This window comes from Taeniopygia guttata, chromosome 17, assembly GCF_048771995.1.
Source record: "Taeniopygia guttata chromosome 17, bTaeGut7.mat, whole genome shotgun sequence".
NCBI classification, from domain to species: domain Eukaryota; kingdom Metazoa; phylum Chordata; class Aves; order Passeriformes; family Estrildidae; genus Taeniopygia; species Taeniopygia guttata.
Window position 1 is genome coordinate 9,557,956 of NC_133042.1, and position 19,848 is coordinate 9,577,803.

At 50.9% G+C, this 19,848-nt stretch overlaps 1 protein-coding gene across 14 annotated transcripts in view; it reads left to right on the forward strand.

The window, feature by feature from the left end:
• The window catches only part of DAB2IP (DAB2 interacting protein), a 155,176-nt gene that overhangs the window by 113,887 nt on the left and 21,441 nt on the right, over nucleotides 1-19,848 (forward strand). For 13 of the 14 annotated variants that reach the window (XM_030286618.4, XM_030286614.4, XM_030286620.4 and 10 more), the window contains 4 exons: nucleotides 4,029-4,182; nucleotides 9,288-9,386; nucleotides 11,527-12,081; nucleotides 19,512-19,656. In XM_030286618.4, the coding sequence (XP_030142478.3) occupies nucleotides 4,029-4,182; nucleotides 9,288-9,386; nucleotides 11,527-12,081; nucleotides 19,512-19,656 (953 nt within the window). The remainder of the gene's footprint in view (nucleotides 1-4,028; nucleotides 4,183-9,287; nucleotides 9,387-11,526; nucleotides 12,082-19,511; nucleotides 19,657-19,848) is intronic. The other variant, XM_030286617.4, reaches the window with a different exon arrangement.

The following is a 19,848-nucleotide window of genomic DNA, read 5'->3' on the forward strand; positions in this document are numbered from 1 at the left end:
GCGTGCACGCTGCCAGCTCTGCAGCTGGTGTCAGTGGGACTTCTTCAGTGTAGGGCCTGGACTTCAGAATTCCCCAATCTGCTCATGTTCTCAGAGCAGAACAGCAGGAGATTTAAGAAAGGCTCTTCATTTCCCTCCCCCCTCTTTGTTTCAATGTTAAGTTTTGTGTCTGCTCCATCCCTGTGCAGCCACCCACCAGGTTCTGTGTTTGTTTCAGTCTCTCAGAAATAATCAGGAACGTTTTCATCACAAAACCACAGGAGCAGCAGCCGGGTGGTTTCAGGCAGGTGAGGCTCTGAAATGAGGACTGACAGAGTTGCCTCTTTGCTGTGCTGTTTGCTGCCTCCATTGCTCAAAACCCAGCCCTGGAGTTGGGTGAGGAGAGGATGGATTGCCTCTCCATGCTTGTTCTTGCAAGTCTTCCCTGCAGTCCACGTGGTCCTGGTTGAATTTGGTGACACTCAAGTGGCTGTGGAGGGCACAGGCAGAGGGGATACATCCCTTCACATGGTAATGTTTTATGACTTTTATTATTTAGCACAACAATCCTCTCTGATTGCTCTCGGGCAGCAGAGCTCTTTCTTTAATAACCAGAGACTGGCTGCTGCTCCGCAGGACTCGCCAGGTCAGTGCCAGTAGCAGTAATGTTATTTCTCTTTAGAACTAATGTGGTCTTTTATGAGATTTTTTTCCTCCCCCCTTCATTTCAACTGAACTTTAGGCAAGTAAAAAGGGATTTTAAAAGGGCCCTTGGCAAAAAGAACCGAATGTGCTGTTTGCAAAGAGGGTTCCCACTGTGAGATGGCTCTGGGCAGCTGGCCGTTCCCAGCGTATTAAAGGTGTAGGATTGGAATTAGATCAGCTGACATAAACGGGACAGGACCTGGAATACACAGCGAGTTATTGGAGCAGGAGATCAGACAGCCCCACAGGCAGCAGCATCTTCCCAGTGATGCCAGGGGGATGGATGTGAACAAAGTACCTCTGTCACCCTGGAAGTGTGTGTTCACCCTCAGCAAATGCTGTTCCAGGTGCGTGTGCCTGTTCAGGGTGGCTGATGGCCAGCACAGGTCTGCAGGGACTCAGGTGTCCCTGTCGCTGTGGGTGCTGCTCTCAGGCTCAGGAGAGCAGCTTGTGGCCTTTCTCTTACTGCTGGCACGAGGGGAAGCCTGTGGGGGGACTGGCAAATGCCTTCCAGTAAATGGGTTCCTGCCACAATGCCATGTCAGGAGGGACAGGAGTGCTCTCTGCCCTGGAGCAGGGATTAAAGTGGAAGGACTGTGCCCTTGAGATGGGACCGAGCCCTGGGAGGAAGGCTCTGCTCATCCTGCCCTGCCAGGGCTGTTCTGGCAGAGATCCTCATCCCTGCTGCTGAGATTTCCAACAGCTCTAATTAATGACATCTCCCCACTTAGCCCTTGATACACAGATGCTGGGTTTTTAGGGCTGGTTTGAGACCTGCAGCGCTCCCCTGCACGGAGCAGCATCTGGTGAGAAACGTGTCTGCTGCTGACCTGGGCTGGATCCCAGCGCCGCTCGGGAGCGAGAGACATCGTGGGAGCAGGTCCTGCTGAGGCAAGGACCTGACAGATCACCTCCCTCAAAAAGTCCCCTTCATTTCAGGATTCCCAGAGGCATTCAGCAGTGTGTGGAGGGATAGAAACACACATTTGCTGAATCTGATGAGAGCGTAGTATGTCCTGGGAAACTCCTCCTTGGTAATCCTTCAAACAGCACATCTGCACTCCCACCCGGGGCCATCCAGCTGCAGTAGTTTTAAATGAAAAATAGACTTGTTTTCTTTTAATTTTTTACAAAAATTCTTAGGCCAGCATGAGGCAATGTAACTCAGGGATGTACCAAGTTGTGGTTTATTTTATCAGTATTTATATTTGTGTACACAAGAATGCAAGTCTCAGCTTGGTTATTTACCTTTTCTAATTTCATCAGTAAAATATGGAAATACGATTTAACAGAAATGCCTTGATTCTGGGCTTATCTGGGCTGGGTGAGAAGTCTGTACTGTCAGTTCCTGAGCTGCTGGATATTAGTTCTGCACTCAGCATCCAGAGGTAACCTGATCTATCTGCCTGTATTAGAGTTAATTTACAGTATCATTCAGAGGAAAAGCATAGGGACCCTTTTCTCTGCAAACAGTGTAAAATTGCCACAAAGTACTGGGAAATGACTGTGCTGGGTTCCTAAAGATCAATTTACTCACCACAGAGATGTGGGGTGAGTGGGCAGCTGAGAGAATGGCTAATGGCACGGAGAGCCTTTGCTGGGAGCTCAGGGCTCCTGATCCAGCACAGGCCTGTGCCAGCCCCAGCAGGGCTTTCAGCACCGAGGGCTGCAGGCTGTCCCCTCAGAAAGCCAGTGCTGGTGGCTCTTGTGCAGATATTTCACTGGTGTCACCACAGCTGGTCCTGGCTGGCGCCCTGGCAGGTGCAGGGACATGTCCCGGAGGCCTCGGGCAGCGGTGCCCAGGCTGGGTGTCCCTGGGCAGGACGTGCCCTGGCACTCAGAGCTGTCCCTGGAGCAGCTCAGGCAGGGAACCAGCCACAGGCAGTTCTGTTATCACCTGGGGCTTCATGCATGGCCTGAATCTTAATGGCAAATCTAGAGAAGCACCTGTTTATCTACTGCTGCTGTTCATCTGAGAATCTCCTTGGGCTGTTTTCTGGATCCAGCCTGGGGTGTGATTCACTGGAAGCGATGAATTTTGCATGCACTGTTGACATTTCTCTCTGTTTTGGTCAGTTCATTCTGGGGAACAGCAAAACCCAATGCACAATCAGAGCAAGCTGGGAGTATACTGGGAGCATTGTTGTTTGGCTCATGGAAGACCATGCTGAGAATATCACAAACTCTGTTTTATTGCTGTCCTTCTGTGCCTTTGGAGAAGGCATCACACTCCCTTTGGAGAGAGGGACACTTGGTCTCTCTGGGAGCCCCCAAAGTGCTTGCCAGAGGTTTTAAAGGTCAGAGTTACTGGGACTGGGGCTCTGGCATAGGAACATCTGACATGGTGCAGGCTATGGAGAAGGCAGCTGCTCCCTTTGCACTCACGTTATTTTTCCCCTTGCCACTTCATGGGTTTACTGTGTTTTCCCTGGGAATACTTAACTATCTTTCTTCTTCTTTTTTTTTTTCCCTTGAGCTCTCTGGTTTTGCTTTAAGAGTTACAGCACCATTGATTGTACTGGCTGTCTCAAAAATGGTGCTCTGCTCAGTGTCTGTGGGCTCCCTGCTGCTAAATGCTGCCAGTGGGACTCCAGAGCATTTAGATCAATCAATAGGGCTATCACAGCCTTATTTTCCACACTGCCCCCATCCCAGGGATGTGTGTGACAATCAAAGTGAGCTCACGAGCCCAAGGGTTGTTGGTGACAGAGTGCAAATCTAGTTGTGGGTGTTTTGGTGAGGTTCTGGCACCACCAGAGCTTAGCACCAGGGGCTGTAGACCTGGTGGTGCTGCTGAGACAGCAGCGGGTGCTGCAGCTAGCTGGGCTCCCATGCACCCCAACTGCTACAGCCCACACCTGGGAAGCCTCGTTTAGGAACACCCCACACCTGGGAAGCCTCGTTTAGGAACACCCCACACGTAGGAAGGCTCGTTTAGGAACACCCCACACCTGGGAAGGCTCGTTTAGGAACACCCCACACTTGGGAAACCTCGTTTAGGAACACCCCACACCTGGGACCTCTCCCACAGCAGCTGTGGTGGCCATTTAGAATTTGATTCAGTTGTTCAGAGACCACCACAGTGTGCAGACCTCTAAAGAATTGACTCTTGACTGCATCAGAGTTGGGGAAAAATTGTTTTACTGCTCATACTGACTGTCATGGAATCTTTTAGAGTAGAAATTACAACTGGGACAGTGTAGCAGGCCTTGTTCTTCAGAGCCCTTGGTTATTTCATGACAGAACATTCCCAGGAATGTTGTGCAGTTGTTGCTAACAGATGTTGCTAACAGATTTCTCTGGGAAGGAGAGCATCCTCTGACACCATTACGTTTCTCCTGCAGATCCCATCTAATGCCGAGGCTGAAGGAATCGCGCTCCCACGAGTCCCTGCTCAGTCCCAGTAGTGCTGTTGAGGCTCTGGATCTCAGTATGGAGGAGGAAGTGGTCATCAAGCCAGTCCACAGTAGCATCCTGGGACAAGACTACTGCTTTGAGGTAAGGAGCCGTGCTGGGGCTGCTCCTGGGGAGCCAGGTGTGGGCTGGCATCTGGGGCTGGCTGTTACCCAACATTGCTGCTCAGAATTGCTGCACAGAGACCATTCATAGGCAGAAAATTGCTCCCATCTTTCCAAGGAGGATCATATCCACACAATCAGAGCAGTGAGCTCCTTGTAAGCACTGTTGTAGCAGAGCTGCTGGCACAGGTGCTGCACTGCTTAGGGCTGTGTATCAGCAGAGCATGAATTTGTTTATGCCCCCACAGTTTATGTTCATACAGATACTGGGAAGTGCTAATCCCTACTCAGTGTTCCCAAAGACATTACATGTGGTCACAGAGCCAGCCTGCTGCTGTCAGTGGGAGTGTGGAGGACTTTGTCTAGAAAACTGAAGCTTCCCTTGTTTGGGTAAATAGAAAAATCTGTGAGTATTTCAGATTACTTTGACATCTGTTATGGCATGTGGTAAGGTCTGTGCTAGCAGGAGGGAGTAGGACACGTACAGCCCAGGCTGTAGCTGGATAATTCAGTACAGGATATCTTGGGAATCATTTGTCCTGAATTGTGGATGGCAAAGTATTACTGCTTATGGCAGTGGCAGGGTACAGAACTGGGAATTGGTTTTCTTACAGTATAAGGCAGTGGATATTTGTGTTTCTGTGAAGAGCAGGGAACACCTGTTTGTGCTTGGACACAGAGAAGCAGATAAATGCTGTAGCTGTGTTTGGATGGTGCTGTAGGGGTGATGGAGCTGCAGACTGTCCTTGGCTGGGCAGTGCTGGATGAGAACACATGTCAGTGTTCAAGAGGAGTTGGACTGGAAAGATAAAGACATTTTTCTTTACTGAAATCAGCACATTTTGAAATAAGTGAGGTAAAAGATCTATTTCTTAAAATATAAGTGGGTAACATGAAAACAGTCTTACAAAAAATAGCCTCAAACATAAACTCTCTAGTTGGCTGAGGTATAAATTTTGCATTGCTGTTCATTCTTTGTGGAATTGAGCAAGTGCAATGGGTCAGGAGGGGAACAGTTTTGTAAATTATGTGTCCTCTATTACATTCCACTCCAGAAAGATAAAATGAAGCTAGATGGAAAATAGATGTGACATCCATAATATAAGAGTTGTTTACCAATTCTGTTCAGCCCACAAGAGGAGAGGAAGGGATATGAACAGAACTTGTAGAAAGCTGAGTGAGAGGGAAGTTACACAAGCCATGCACTTGGAATGAGGAAAAAAAATTTGGGGTTAAGTGAGTTGGATAAAGAGAAGTCACACTGTAAATAAAGAATGTGTTAATTGCTGTTCTGCAAACCCTGCAGAGGAGAGGAAGAATGCCAGGAAACAACAGGGACATTGATTTGTCACTGGTGGCTGCTCACCAGCAAGCTCCAGCAGGAGGGACCGAGGTGAGAGCTAAATGGCACTTGGTGTCAGTGCCTCGGCCTCGTGTCTCCTGAGAGCCCCTTCCAAGCTGGGGGGGAGCTCAGCACTGGGATGAGTTTGCAGGTCTGGGATCCCAGCTGGGGGCCAGGCAGTGACTACAGCTCACAGCACTCGGGTACCACTGGTGGACACAAAGGAGCTCAGGGGATGTCCTGGAAAAGCAGCCCTGACCAAGAAATGCCAGGTGAGAAGGCCCTGTCAGGGTCACAGGGATGAGGGGAGCTGAGGTGTTTTCTGTGCAGTGGATGGGAAGGTGCTGCAGTTGGTGGTGGTCCCTCAGCCCTGCTCCCGTGGGAGATGTGTTGGGAGCAGGCAGGGCTGGTGTCTCTGGCTGGGCAGTGCCAGCCTTGCTCAGTCCTTCACCTTCTGCCACACGGGGGTGGCTGGGCAGGGACAGTGCCTGGGAGCTGTTCCTGCCCCAGCTGGCCAGGGGCCATGGTGCTCACCTGACACAGCTCCTCCCCAGCAGCCTCGGGGAGCGGGCCAGGGAGATCTGACACGGCTGCAGATGGAGGGGAGCGGGTTCGGAGAGGAACTGGCAGCGCACCCAGATGGAGACAAAAGCGAGAGGTGCCAAAGCCATCTGCAGTGGAAAACAACCAAGTGGCTCGTTGGGAGGCAGCTGGTGGATGAAGGTGCAGGGAATTGTTCCTCCTTCCATCCCCACCACCCTGCATTAAGACGTGCTCGGCCCTGCTCCCCTCAGCTCTGCCAGGGAGCACAGTCAGCACCAGGGCAGGGCTTTTCCACAGGCTGCATTTGGCTTTTTCTGCTTACTTAGTTTTGTGAATCTTGCTTTTTTCTCACTTGCTGAGTACTTGGCAGTCAGTATTTACTTGTTTCCTTCATTGATTTTTTTTTTTTTTTTTAAATTACTCAGCATCATCTTCTTTCTCCTTGCAAGACTCCTCAGTCAGCAAATCATCCTGTGCCACTGCACGTGCTGCGTGTGCTAAATATACAGTGGGCATCTCAGCCAGTGCCAGGGGCTCGGAGCCCAGCTCCCTGAGCCTGTTCCTGGCCCTGGTTTTTGGAGGGTCCTGGGCCAGGCAGGGCCATTAGGGCTGAGGGGCTCTCTGAGGGCTTGGTGGACCAAAGCCTTTCCCCTTGCACAGTTGTGCCTGAGCTGTCCCAGGACACAGCTGAGGGAAAGACAAACTGTGGTTGCTCCAATACAGCTGAGCCTGTTGCCTCATCCTGGCCTTGCCTCAGCAAGGGAGAATTTAGTGGAGCTAAATTTAGCAGCACTAAATTTGTCCCAGCTGTGCAAACGTTGGCCATTGCTGGGGTGGCCCTTTGGATGCCTGGAGTGGCTGTGGGGCCAGGGGTGCACTGAGCCCCGAGTGCTCCTTGGAAAACCCTCTGGACACTGAGTGGAGCACCCCCAGTGCTCAGTCAGCACCCTGTTTCCATGCATGTCCCTCCAAGTGAAGCCACCCTCTACCTTAGGACTGTCTTAAAAAGACAGGATTTTATCTGGACAGATTGCCTATCCAAGGACTGGGGATAATGAATAGGAAAAGTAACATTGCAGAAATTAATGAGTTTTATTAATTGAGTTTGTCCTGTACATTAACAGTATTCCAGCATGTCCAAAATCTTGATGAGACAGAATACTCTCTTTATAAAGATAATTAATATCTCATAAAGATCATTAATGCCATATGATATTTAAGTCAGAACTCAAAGCTGGGATCTGATTACAAATCTGAGGAAAATTACATTTTTGTTCACACATGGTAGATGTGATCCTCAGTTCCCATCAGACCAAGACACGCTTTGTATCTGACACATGATTTTCCCCTTCTCTTACTTCAGTATGACAGTTACAGACTTTTTAGGTTTTGAAAGATTGATTTATAATGGGTTTAAAATTGAATAATGAATTTGTCCATGATAATGCATGTGTTTACCTAAGTGTGGCAAGAAAACACAGTGCCAATCCTGTGTGCCAGCAGAACTCTGTGTGGGAAGGCTCAGGGATGGAGTTAACAGGAGCATGGGCAGCAGCAGGGAGATGAGATGAGGCAAGGGGGTTTGTCAGGAGAGATTTTGAAGAAGCTGGAAATAGTCTGGAGCATGAAAGGAGGCTGGAAAGATCATGCTGGTGTGCCAGCTTGTATGGAGTCTGTTCTTGAAACTTCAGGAGAGCTTGTGCTCAGCAGAATGTATTTTACAGGCAGAGTATAAAAGTGTGCAAGGACTGGGAGAATGTCTGTCTGAAGGAGAAAGCTTCTGGAATATCAAGAGTTGGAAGATTCTTTGTGTTTTTATGTAAAGACAGAACAGGCCTTTTCTCATTCTGCCCTGGTCTGTGTTCAAAGGAAGGGATGTGTTCAACTTATCATTGAGGTTTGCTAATGACAAATCTCAGTGAGTGCCAGCTCTGCTGTAAGAACAGGTTGGGCTTCTGGGAGATACATGAAATTAAAGGAGATTGTGTCTCCCAGAAGCTGATAACCCAGTGCACAGTGTGTAAACACAAACACTGGGAGATGATAAAGCACTCACAAATAACTCTGCAGGTTGAGACTGGCGGAAATGAAGCTCACAGGGGAGTTATTTAAAGTACCAGCCAGGTCCATTCAGCCTCCCAGCAGAGCTGTACATGGTAAATATTGCTGGGCAAAAGAAATGCAAAGGGCAGAGAGCTGGAGCCACATTGCTGGTGGTCAGGACCAGCATGAGTGAAGGAGATGGCAGCTTGGGGAATACCTGTGTGAGGAGCAGGTGCAGGGAGCTATGGGATTTGATGCCAAGGAAGTTCGACGTGGGGGCATGGGAAGGAAATTTGGTGCCTGTCATTCTGGGCTGCCAGACAGTGATGCTTCCACGGGCTCAGCAGGATTGAGTTTCCTTGGGATAGCAGGAATGTGATGAGGAGTAAGGGGCACTTGCACCACTGGAAATGTCACTGCTCTGAGTGTGTTTCTTAAACCCGGGGTATGAACTCCCAATGGCCAGAGAAAGTCACAAAAATACTACAGAAGATCCCTTGGGATGAACCTGGAGGCGTGAGAGGTGAGAGGAGGGCTCAGCAGCACTTCCAGCCGTGTCCAGGTTGGGAAGCTCCCCTGGTCCTCCCCAGCTGGGCATGGGTGCTGTGAGCTCTGAGTGCCCTGGCTGGGCCATGAGCTGTACCACGGCCAGGCTGTACAGACTTGTCCCCATGCAAGGGCTCCTGGAGCTGCAGGACACCAAGGGGGAAGGTGGGAAAGCAGACTTTCTGAGCCCAGTGTTCTGCTGGAAACAAGGAATGGGTTGTTACTGTCACAGGCTTTGGGCTGAGCCTGGAGGAATGCCAAGTAACCACTCAGAGTTCCAATTTATCTTTAGTAGTTCATCTGAGGTTTTGCACTCTCTCAGTTGTGGAACTTGGTGGTTTAAAGCATCACATGCATGGGGCCCATTAGCTAGTGTTTTCTGGTGTGGAAGAGGAGAAGTAATTGGAGTTTGCTTCTGTGATTATTTCTGTGACATACAGAGTTGTCCTGTTTTTCCACCAGCCTTGGGGGCTGTTGCTTCATGCTTGGGTAAAGCTGTTTACTTAAAAAAAAACCAAAAATCCAGCAGCATCTTCCCTAAGCCCCCTTCTCTTCACAACCACACTCTGCAGTGTGCTGGTCAAGACATAATCCTGTTCCTTTGGCTGTAGGTGACGACTTCATCAGGAAGTAAGTGCTTCTCGTGTCGTTCGGCAGCAGAGCGAGATAAATGGATGGAGAACCTGCGGCGTGCCGTGCACCCCAACAAGGTAGTGCCTGGGAGGAATTCCTCTGCTCTAGTTCAGTTCCTCGTTCCCACATTTTATAGCCCATGCATGGGAGCAGCAGGGGATGTATTTCATTGGAGTGAGTAAGTGGAACTCCAGGTCAGCCTTGTTCCATATTGCTTTCTTCCACAATTATATTTACAGACAAGTGCCAGTTTTTCCTTCCCCTCTCAGAACATGCTGCTTCAGCTCTTGCTAAGAATTGATCAGACCCGATGAATCTTCAGTTTTGCTGTTACTGATGGTATTTGCCACTTCCACAGGACTGTCGCCTCCCAGAAGCCCTGGGACAGATGTCAGGTAGCTGCCAGCCAAGTCACAAGGCTGAACAATCTGAAGAGTTCATGTCAGCTCCTGACACAGAGTCTGCTTTAGTGATGGAGGAGCTCAGAGGTCCATTTTCAGAGGTGACAGTGGAATGTAGATTGCCCTTCTCCAGACAGTTGAGGTGCAAAGTCATCTCCTGGGATTTACAGGAACAAATCCTTCTCTTCACTGGAACACAGGGACACCCAATATGCATTTTTATGGCCCACTAAGACTAAGTACATCCTAAAATAAAACGTACAACTGTTTCTTCCCTGCTGTGCTGGAGTTGGCTGCAAAGATTGGTCAGGATTAATGCAGATTCCACAGCTGATGAGCTCAACCAAGTCTTCATCTGCTGGTCAGAGAAGACACAAATGATGGATCCTGTGAACTCCTCCTGGCTGTGCACACTAATTCAGTCCAGGCCTGGTGGGTTCTGAAGGGACCCTCAGTCTCAGAGTCTGTTGTTCCCAGCACAGTGCCAAATGTCAGAATAAAAGATTTCCTGTAATATCAGAGTGTGAGCAGTGGAGGAGAGAAGTGGCCTTCTGCCTCTGGCAGTATGTTCCTCTAGTGAAGTTCAGTTGCTCCAGGACTTTCCCAGGGCTTTTCCTGGTGATCCTGACCTGAGAGGGCTGTGTAAGGTCTGTGTGGTCACACTTAGCATGACAGAACTCCTGGGAATACTAGCTGGGGTTGGGCACGTCCCTACAGCTTCAAGGTGCAGTGTTGAGTGGAAATCCATTTGGAAGTATTTCCATCATCTCAAAACCTGCAGTAACTGATGGCTGAGTTTCCAGCTTTGTTTGATTTCATAGACAATAAACTCTCAGTATCCAGCTTGATATTTCTGTCAGGAATTCAGTGTTCTTGTGCAGTTCCTGTGTGTACTTCCTGAACCTACAGTACCCCATTGTGGACTTCCAGCAGAAATGTTCCTGCCCAGACTCCTGGGCTGAGCAGAGTAAGCCGTGGCTGCTGTTTCAGTGAGGGGTTTCCAAACAAAACAGGGTTTGCAGAATCCCAGCAGTGGTGCAGCTGGCAGTTTTTATATTTGGAGTCAGTCCTGCAGCAAATACCCCTGGATGTTCTTCCAGGATGAGGTCAGCATCACGAGGGAGCTCTGAAAGATCCACAGTATTCTTGGCTCTGTTATTGTTTAAAAGATATCCAAGGCAGATTTCTGTCTCTGAATTGTCCCGATTCTCCCATGGGATGCCCTCTCCTGTGATTCCTCTCAGTGTTTAACTTGGATGCTCTGGACTTCTGCTCTAAAATATGACGAGGTTTTACAGTTTTTTCCCTGCCATTGGTGGTGGCATTCCCAGATGGATGAGGCGATCCCTGGGTCTGCATTCAGGTCCCTTTGTGTTGCTGTGTTACAGGAGGTATCATGAACTCAGTGCTGCTGTAAAGCAGCTCTGCTGAAAGCAGAGGAGGCTGTGAGATACCTGTAACAGCTTCTGCTTTGCACACACCATTCAGGACCAGTGAGGTTCTTACGGATTCTTCAGAGGCCTCTTGGCAGGGAATGGGAAATGGTACATTCATGATTTGGAGGGGTTTTATCTTCCTTGTTCCTTATATTAATTGGCACCAACAGACATGGAGAGCACGACGATATTTTGGAAAATTAACATAAGTAGTGTTATTATGCAAATTCTTGAGAGCCAGTATTTCCTTAAAATAAAGTGTAATTAAGCCTCTGCTCATTTAGCACATCCGAAATAATTAATTCATATCTCCAGTTTTGTTGTGCTTGGCTTTGTGGGGTTTTTTATTGACCTTTTTTTCTTTGCTTCTTTTTTTTCAGGACAACAGCAGGAGGGTAGAGAATATGTTAAAGTTATGGATTATTGAAGCAAAGGACCTGCCAGCTAAGAAAAAGTATTTGTGTGAATTATGCCTGGATGACGTTCTTTATGCACGAACTACCTGTAAATTGAAAACTGATAATGTCTTCTGGGGGGAGCACTTTGAATTTAATAACCTCCCATCTCTCAAAAACATTACTGTGCACTTATACAAAGAGACTGACAAGAAGAAGAAGAAGGACAAGACCAACTTCCTTGGGCAGGTGAACATCCCCGTGAGCTCGGTGACGGGCCGGCAGTTCGTGGAGAAGTGGTACCCAGTGGTGAGCCCCAACCCCGGCAAGGGCAAGTCCCCGGGGCCCATGATCCGCATCAAGTCGCGCTACCAGAGCATGAGCATCCTTCCCATGGAGATGTACAAGGAGTTTGCTGAGTACATCACCAACAATTACATGGTGCTGTGCTCGGTGCTGGAGCCCTCGCTCAGTGTCAAGAACAAGGAGGAGATGGCGTCGGCGCTGGTGCACATCCTGCAGAGCACGGGCAAGGCCAAGGTAGGACCCTCTGCCATCTGTGGTGCCCCCAGGCAGAGCAGGCTGGGCTGGGGTTGGGAAAGCTCCTCAGCTCCTCAGCTGGTTTCAGGCCATCGGTAACATGCTCTGTTTTCCTTTTGATTGCAAACAAGCTGGTAGCACACACAGCATGAGTTACTTAATTAGCAGAGAGGTTGGTAGGACCACGAGACACCAGCTGAGCCACTTTCCTTCACTCTTCTCCTTCTGGAGGTTCAGGGGCCGGGCTCTTTCTGTATAAACAGGCACAGTTGTGAAAGTAAGCAAGAAGGCAGTTTTCCAGGATGGAATGTAAGCAGTGCTGGCCTGAGCTGTGCAGCCTGTGTGTGCTGGGTATTCCTGGGTTCCGTGCTCTGCGCTGAGCACCCTGCACAGTGAAGCTGAACAGGAGTGAGCAGCCTCTCCAGAACTCCAGACCAAAGTGCCTGCAGGCCTGCATGTCTCTGGCTCAGCTCTTGGTCTTCAGGGTCTGTGCTACTGCCTTTGGAAAGGGGTCCAGGGGTGCTCCCATGGCAGTGCTTGTTGGAGGTTGATGCCACAAACTTGCACGTGGTGGAAGTTCAGCCTTTGTGGACCGCTTGGAGCCCCCTTCCTGGCTGGGGATGCCCTGTGGGTCTGGGGAAGAAGCGGGCCAGGAGGAGGCAGAGAGTGGGAGTTACTCTTGGCTGCGATCCGTGAAGGAGCAGGCAGAGCTGGAATGCCCTTCCTTGCTGAGGTCCCCAGCACACAGGGCAGGGAGTGACTCCTGCTGCAGAGCATCCTCCATCCCTGGCAGCCTGGCACAGCCACAGCAGGCAGTGCCCGTGTCAGGGCTGCAGGAGTTACAGCATCACTGTTCTTCTGTGACCATCTCCCTGCACTCTGCAGGGGAGAGCTGGGGAAGGGCAAGATGTCCAAAGCTTTTGCAGTGCTGAGGAGACATGAGCTCCTCACCTGAGGGGCAGTCACAAGGCTCTGCTTCCTTGGCAGCTGCTGCTGCTGCCGGGCCGTGGCCGGGCTCGTGGATTAGGTTTAGTTACCATCTGTCAGACAGAGAAGTGGCTTGGCTGCCTGATCTAGTTCAAGGCAGGCAAAGCTCGCTGAGAGGATTGGGAGCCAGGGGCCTGCTGCTGCAGCAGCAGCGAAAATAGCCCTGTTAAAGCCTCCTGATCCCAGGAGGGCAGGGAAGGACCTGTAGGGAGTAACACTGTGGCTCCACAAGAGCTGTGCTTGGAGTCTCTGCTCACTCCTTGTTCCAGGGCTCCAGAGCTGTCAGCCCGTGGTTCCTGGGCACAGCCCTGCTTTATGGTGGCACCAGGGGCTCTGCTGCCCCTTGCTGTGGCTCCTGTAGCTCTAATGCCAGGGCTCTGTGGGAATAGCATTGCCATGGAAGACCCTGTCCATGGCTTACACAGTTCTGCTGCAAAAGGCTTCAAGTGTCATCCCAGTCTTAATCACCATGGATCATGTGTGGGCATGGCAGAGAGTGGTTGTCACTGCTCCAGCCTTTTTACTCTGCCTTTCAGTACTGGAGAGGCTCCAGAGGGAGCAAGTGTGTTTCCAGACGTGTGTCTGCATCAGTGCTTGAGATCCCAGAGGCTTTACACAGGGGACACAGCAAACAGTAAACAGACTTGATGATTTTTCCCGTAAAATGGAGCTTCTGCTTTCCCTGTTTGTCATCTGCCATCAGCATTAGCGCGGGGTTTTGGGAGCTGTCAGAGCAACAGGAGTTATTGGAGCATGAGAACCAGGTGCTGCACCCTGGGCTGGACAAGCAGGGAGAGAGAAAGGTAGAAAAATAATGAACGAGAGAAGAAAGCACCCCCTCAGCTCTGCTTGGGGGATGTGGGTGCACCCCGATACCCCTCAGGAGAGCTCCCCGTGGCTGCCCCAGCACCCTGACCCCCGAGTGCTGGGCCAGCAGGGCAGGGACCCCCTTCTCCAGACCTCTGTCACCTGGTGACTCTCCAAAGCTTGCCCGGGCTAGAGGTGGGTTCCTCATCCCTGTGCGTCACCAGAGCCTTCCCAGTGAGCCCTTCAAAATCCCCCCCTGCCCCGTGGCTGATTGATTTCTGTGATAAAGGGGGTTTTGTGGCTCTTGGCTGCTGTAGCTGCGCTAAAGCAGCAATTACGGACTGTGAAACAAGTGTCCAGTAGATTATCTTTGAAGACTCGTTAGCAGCTAATTGCTGTTGGGCTGTTTCGGGGTAATCCCTTAATGAGGCAGGGGTCGGGCGGTGTGTGGTGCCACGTGCCAGCACAGCCAGGTCCCAGGCACCAGTGTCCCTGGGGAGGCAGGGCCATCCCTACCCACGGACACCCCACACCGAGGGGACCCTGCCAGCCAGGTGTGGTTACCTGGAGCTGCTACAGCCCAGAGTCCTCCTGCCACGGGAGCAGCACGCCTGGGGCTGCAGGTGGAAGGGGAACAAGGGCTGTAGCTGAATTTTTTCCCCTAAATCTCTGTTTCTTCCTGGGCTGTAGCTGTATCACAATAGATTAAAAGGTGGAGCATGAAAGCAGAGTCCCCTCTGGAGTCAAAGTCCGTGCTTCCCTTGATCTCTGTGTGGGAAAGGAAGAACTTCATCCCTGCAGCGCTGGACTGTGTGCACGGGGCATGCCTGGAAAGCTCTGAGCAGCTGCCAGGGCAGAGGGTGGAGGGGAGGGGAAGAGGGTTTTGATAAGGCTCTGAGTGCAGGCACTCAGGGAGGGAGGGAGCTGCCCCGGCCCGCTGGAAAATCTGACAGACATCCATCAGCTGTTGGCACACACAGATGTCCCCTGTCTCTTAGGGCAAGAAAGGCTGAAAGATATTTGGTGGTTGAAGCAGAGATGTGGCCTCTCAGCTCAGTTCTTCACTTGTTACCCGTTTTCACCTTCCTAGTGAGAGCACTGATGAAGTGTTTGTTCCCTTTAAGGATGTGGAGATGCCTGCCAGTTTTCCCATGTTCTGCAACCCACAGGTGAAAGACACAAAGTCATAAAGCTGTTCTCCTGCCAGGGTTGGAGTTACCAGGAGTGCTCAGTCCTGCCTTACAGGGCTTGGTGTGGCCCCTGTGATGTGGTTGTGGATAGGTGGCTTCATCCTTCCCAAAGGACTTCTGATGCTTCCGGAATATTTCCCATGCTTAGATTTGTTTTAGGGCTGTCTCAGAGCTCCCAGAGCTCAGTTCATGACCATAAATATACAAAAAACTTCTCTTGTCCAGGGCACTGGTAGATCAAACCCAGCATTAGACAAAGCTCTAACCAGCCAGCTGCTCACTGGAAATAAATATTTATGGTGCTGGGAATGGAGTGAGGGATAAACATCTGTCCCTGTTTGTTTGTGCTGAGAGGATGTGCCTCAGCTGAGCAGATGTAGCTGCTCCCCCCGTGTGGATCTGCTGGAACCCCACGTTCCAGGGCTGGGTCAGGGCTCTGGGACCTGCAGACACCACACAGGGCTGAAAAGTGACTGCTGGGCTCAGGCAGGGACATGAGAGGCCACTCTGTGTTAGTGTTGTATCCCTCAGGTTTGCTTATTGCCCCCAGCAAGGTGATGGACAAAGATTGCCGTGAGTTAACCCTCATATTGCTATTTGTGCCATGGATGAGTTGCAGGGTTTGAAGGAGGGAACTCTGTTTTCTGGCAGAGAAATATCTGGAGCAGATTCTCAGAAGATCTGTGTGATGGAAGAGTTGAGAACTTGGGACTGGGGTCCTTGGTTTCACACCATCCAGGACCCAGCTGCTGCCCCTCTGCCACTCTCCTTTCCTCCTCCTCAGCCTCCTGTGCCAGAGTTCCCTCCCCCATGGGTCTGTCCCAATGCTCCTGCACCTGAAACCTACAGCCCTACCGACCACTGGTGTTTTTCACCTTTGTGTAAGGGCCCAGCTGGACTCTGAGCTAGTCTTTGAAATAAGCAATAATCTTATTACCTTTATCAATTCAATCCTCTTAAGGTTAAGTCAATCCTATTAATCAGGCTTGTGATTTGGAGAACCTTATTATTTCAAAGTCAATCTGCCCATCAGTCAGTTACGATGCCAGGAGTGATCAGCTCCAGCCCAGAGGGTGTGTGACCCCCATGGGCAGTGCAGGGCCGTGGGTCTCCTCAGCTCCCTGGCACCCCACGTGCTCCAGCTCTGGACACATCCCGGAGAGGCTGGGCTGGCAAAGTGTAGAATCCATTCTGGATTTAGACAGGACACGTCCTGTAAGACTTGTGTTGCTTGTCAGCTCCCTTGGAAGTGCTCCTGCTCCCACCACAGCCCTGCCAGGCACCCTGTGGCTTCATCCTTCTGCCTCAGGGGCTCAGGAGGGGAGGGCCAGGCACTGCCAGTGCCACCCTGCAGGCACAGGGACCAACCAGCTCCTGCCTGCCTTGGGAGGAGCTGCATTGGAATAGCACAGGCTGGTTTATGTGCATAATATGTTTATTTATGAATTGCTCTTCTTTATCAGCATATGTGCAGCAACTGGGGTCACACAGGTTCAGATCTGTCCAGTCTGAAGCAAAAAGCCTTAAAATAAACAAGGGAACAATCCTGAAGAACACTGCCCCAGCCCTTAATTTTGACTGTAGACCTCTTCCTTCCCCTCTCAACTCTGATGTAATGAAATAAAGCATCTTATTTTCTTCCATTGCCAGGGGCCCTAACTGAAAACAACCCCCTGCTGATCTCTGCTGCTCAGAAACAGGGAGTTTTATTGGCTTTAGTTATTGCATTTTATTCAGGACCTTGTATGTGGGTGAGTGAGGCCCCCGGAGGGATTCCACAAGTATTTGCATTCCATTTGTGTCTTCTGAGTGCTGGCTGCTGGAGTAGTTAAGGCAGAGATAGCAGAAGTGTGATCCAGAGCCGATGTGGCGTTTCCATGGAGGGAAGGGAGGAGGTGAAGGTCTGGCTGATGGCAGGATGGTGTGGGAAGTGACCTGGGGCCGAGGAGCCTCTCCCGGGCTGGCCGAGCTGCCCAGAGCAGCCCCTGCAGAGGAACTCGCCCAGGGCCAGGTCCTACAGCCCGGCAGGACGGCTCTGCAGCCCCGACCTGCAGGGACAGCGAGGATCCTGACCCGTGGGATGCTCTGGGTGTCCTGGCTCCCACCTCCTTCCCTGCTCAGTTGCAAGGCCAGATTCTGCAGTGTTACTCCTCAGCCTTGGGTTCTGTGCCATAATGGAATTCTCTGGGACTTTAGCAGCTTTCCTTTCCACTTCAGAGACAAGGGGTCCTTCTCCCAACTGCTGAGCTGCAGATGTTCCATAGAGAATAGTAACAGCAGCAGAGATTTCCAGGGGATCTTTTCTGGCTTTGTGTTGAGTCCTGCCATGGAATCTTACCTAGTTTTAAATTCTAGTGGATTCTGTACATTAGCCCAAGTCACCCAAATTCACATTAACTCTGGCTCCCACTTGGCCCTGGGTTTCCAGGACTCAGCAGCCAGTGCTCAGCTGACAAGAGGGGGAAAAGCAAACACTTGGCTAAGAGATGCTGTAAAACTCAGTGTTCCTGAGATAATTAGTATGTTGGGAAAGTGACAGGAAAGAGAATCAAGCAAAGCCAAGGTCAGCGGCTGCTAATTAAGAATCAGCACCTTGTGTCAGCCTGAGTGGTGGCTTGGAATTGAAACGTACCCTGGGAGAGCCCCGGGAAGATAAAGGTGATAGAGTTACCCAGATAGCAGCTAACGGGATTTGAGCAAGGTTTAAAGTTTCATTCCAGCTTGGCTGATAAAAAGGGCAAAATGAGAGAAAATAGCAGAGGGAGGCACGTGCTTTGCTTCCAGGAGGGATTTTTGCCTCTGCAGCTGCCAGAGCATTGCAGATGTAGCAGGATTTGAGGAAGGGCATCTTCTGGCTAAAGAAATAATGGAAGTGACTTTTTTTTTTTTTAGCCCAAAGCCCCTCCTGTAGCTTTTTTGGAGGGTCTTGGGGGAAAGTCAAGGCAGTGTGCTGGTTGCAGTCAGTGTTGTGGGAAGGTGGGAGCCGTGGTGGTTGGGTACTGCAGGGATGTCACCTCCCCTCCTCCTGTGCTCGTACACAGGGATGCAGCTGCCTGCCCCAGGGTTTGCCTTTGCCTGGGACAGGAGCACAGTGGTGGAGGGTCTGTGGATTAATTTATTTGGGTCTTCTGGGTTCAGGGAAAGCTGTTTGTTGAACATTGATTACACTTTTAATTCAGAGAAATCCATGTGAAAAATGAAACAGAGCAAGTTGCATCTGGTGCAAAGCTCCTATCCAGCCACTGGCAAGGAGCAGGACCTGATGTCCCCTGTCCCCAGTGTGGGTTGGAACAGGCTGGACCATGGCAGCTCTGCTGTGCTTGGGGACATCAGGGACAGGACCTGGGGTGCTCCTGCTGCCCCTGCCAGGAACAGGCTGTAACCGTCAGGGGAAATGAGGAATTTCTTAGTGGAAGGTTATTACTAAGCAGATGCTGTTGTTTTAATGGAAGGAGTTTTAAGAAGGTGCCCTTGGCTGTGGAGCTGAATGAATGTGTGTGTGTCATCATTTCCCTGTCTCCTACATGGGAGGCAGTCAGAGGGTTAATGTGGGTGATTTACACAGTGCCAGTAGCCTCTCTCTGTTGTCACTCAGGTGAGTGGTGACACCTCAGCACCTGGTGCAGCGAGGAGGAGGAGCCAGGCAGAGCTGCTCTGTCCATTAGCAGTGCAGAGAACACAGAGAACATGTATCAGCATCAGCAGGTGCCTGGCATTCGTCCTGGATCAGGCCTAGCTGCAGCACACTCACATCAGCAGCATGCCCAGGAGCTCCTGACCCCCTGCTCTGGGGCTGAAGCAGACCCAGAGCTCACTCTAAAATGTTGTTTTTCCTCTGGAATTTGCAGTTGAGGCCAGACTGATGCAGAGGCAGCTGTCAGGGGCTGCTCCTGCTCGTGCCTTCCCTTGCTCGGTGGCACAGGGGATTATCAGATCCCATGGACTTAGTTGTGTGCACATCAGGCCAAGAATGTGCCCAAAACAGGCACTGGCAATGCTGTTTATATCCATGAATAGGGAGGAAATGGGAAATGTGAGTATCTCAGTGCATGTCTAAGGCTTGTGTCTCAGCCATTAACTGGGCACACCTCAGGACATTGGAGCCTGGCTCTGGTTTGCAGCCAGTGTGGTTGGACACCAAACACAGCCACGTTTAACAGGGGAGAAAAGGTTTTTCCCACAGAATGTGAAGCTGACACAAGAGCAGCACTGATGGAGAGGCAGATGTGGGTCTGGGATGAGTCCTGTTGGGCTGCAAGGGCTGAGGCCCTCAGAGGTTTATTTCTCCTGGTCTCTGAGGAAGCTGGGGCAGGTGTTGAGGCAGGACTGCAGCACCTGCAGTCCCTCGGGTGCCTCACGAAGGTGGCACCTCTTGGGGCTGGGGAGCTGCAGCTCTGCAGAACCAGTGTCAGTGCGCGGTCACCCACCATGGGCTTTGCTTTCCAGGATTTCTTGACTGACCTGATGATGTCTGAAGTTGATCGCTGTGGTGAGAATGAGCATCTCATTTTCAGGGAGAACACACTGGCCACCAAAGCAATCGAAGAATACCTGAAGCTGGTGGGGCAGAAATACTTACAAGATGCCTTAGGTACGTACAGAGCATTGGCAGGCGTTGTCCAGAGAAGTTCTCCAGGCTGCATGGTGGGGACATCTCCTGAGCCCTGATGGCCATCAGAGCCATCAGCATTTTCCTGCTGGAGGGTTTCCCTGGCAGGCTGGACAGGCTGTGGCAGCAGTGGGCAGCTCCCTGCTGCCAGGTGAAGGTGACTGCAGGGCTGGG